Source organism: Penaeus monodon, chromosome 33 (genome assembly GCF_015228065.2).
Source record: "Penaeus monodon isolate SGIC_2016 chromosome 33, NSTDA_Pmon_1, whole genome shotgun sequence".
NCBI lineage: Eukaryota > Metazoa > Arthropoda > Malacostraca > Decapoda > Penaeidae > Penaeus > Penaeus monodon.
Window position 1 is genome coordinate 35,417,185 of NC_051418.1, and position 1,064 is coordinate 35,418,248.

The 1,064-nt window shown below is 39.4% G+C and overlaps 1 protein-coding gene across 1 annotated transcript in view; it reads left to right on the top strand.

Annotated features, from left to right (window-relative positions):
• The window catches only part of LOC119594431 (E3 ubiquitin-protein ligase RNF123-like), a gene marked incomplete at its 3' end in the record, with an annotated part of 13,922 nt that extends 12,858 nt beyond the window's left edge, over positions 1–1,064 (top strand). The window contains 2 exon segments of the mRNA XM_037943491.1: positions 175–355; positions 672–1,064. Coding sequence (XP_037799419.1) covers positions 175–355; positions 672–816 — 326 coding nt within the window.

The window sequence follows — 1,064 nt, forward strand, 5'->3', positions numbered from 1 at the left end:
GATTAGTAGAAGCTATAAAAGGCTTATGCATAATTTCTCTCTGAATCCATTACAAGGTTAACTAAACACTTTATTACAGTATTATGAAACTAGAAAGCATTAAAAAAAGCACTGACATTGGACATAACTGTCAGTTGTAGAGATTTATACCAATTACTCTTTGTATTTTTTCAGACCCAGAAGATGTGACAAACTCGGAGATCGACAAGGTGGAAAAGGTTATCATGCACTTGGAGTCGTGTGTGGAGAACCGCAGTGAGCCGGCGGCTGGTGACGATGAAGATTCCCTATGCACTATATGCTATGCCTACACAGCTGTGGCAGTGTTTGAACCTTGCACGCATTCATCCTGCAGGTGAGGCTTTGACACTTTTGAGATGTTTTCTTAATATTATGTTGTATGACTATTGATCCATAGCATTTTGTTGTCTCTATCCAATAATATTTTACTTATGTTCTTTTCTCTCCTATTTTCTTGTCGTTCTCTTCTCATCATCTTTATTATCATTTTCCTCTACTTCCCTTTTTTTTCCTTTATTCCTTTTCCGCATGAAGTATTGACATTTTTCATTCTATTCCCAGTGGAGGATGTGGGTGTTATAGTATTCATCCATGTTTATTTAGAGCTGTTAGAGGTTTTATATTACAACATGAACTTTTGATCTTTCTAGGGCTTGTGTCACTCATCACCTAATGAATCGGACAGACTGCTTCTTTTGCAAAACTACCATCCAGGCAGTTAGAGACCAGAGCACAGGCACAGTAGTTTATCAGGCCCCAGCTTCTGAAACATCAGCAGACCAGAAGCCAAAATAGCCATCCCTAGAAGTGTCAGAGAAGGCACTTAGTATTTCGTAACAAGGGACTGTTAAGATCCAAGATGCACTATGCTGGCAAATGCGGTGAGATGCCTGAGATAATCCACTCTTCTGCACCTCAAGTGAAGTCATGGTGTTCCGAAGATGGCCAAGGTCAATGTACTTATTTTGATTCTGTAATGTCATGTCCAGTTACTTCCGAGTTAGTAACATGACTCCTACTTAACAGTAACTGTGATATGCACG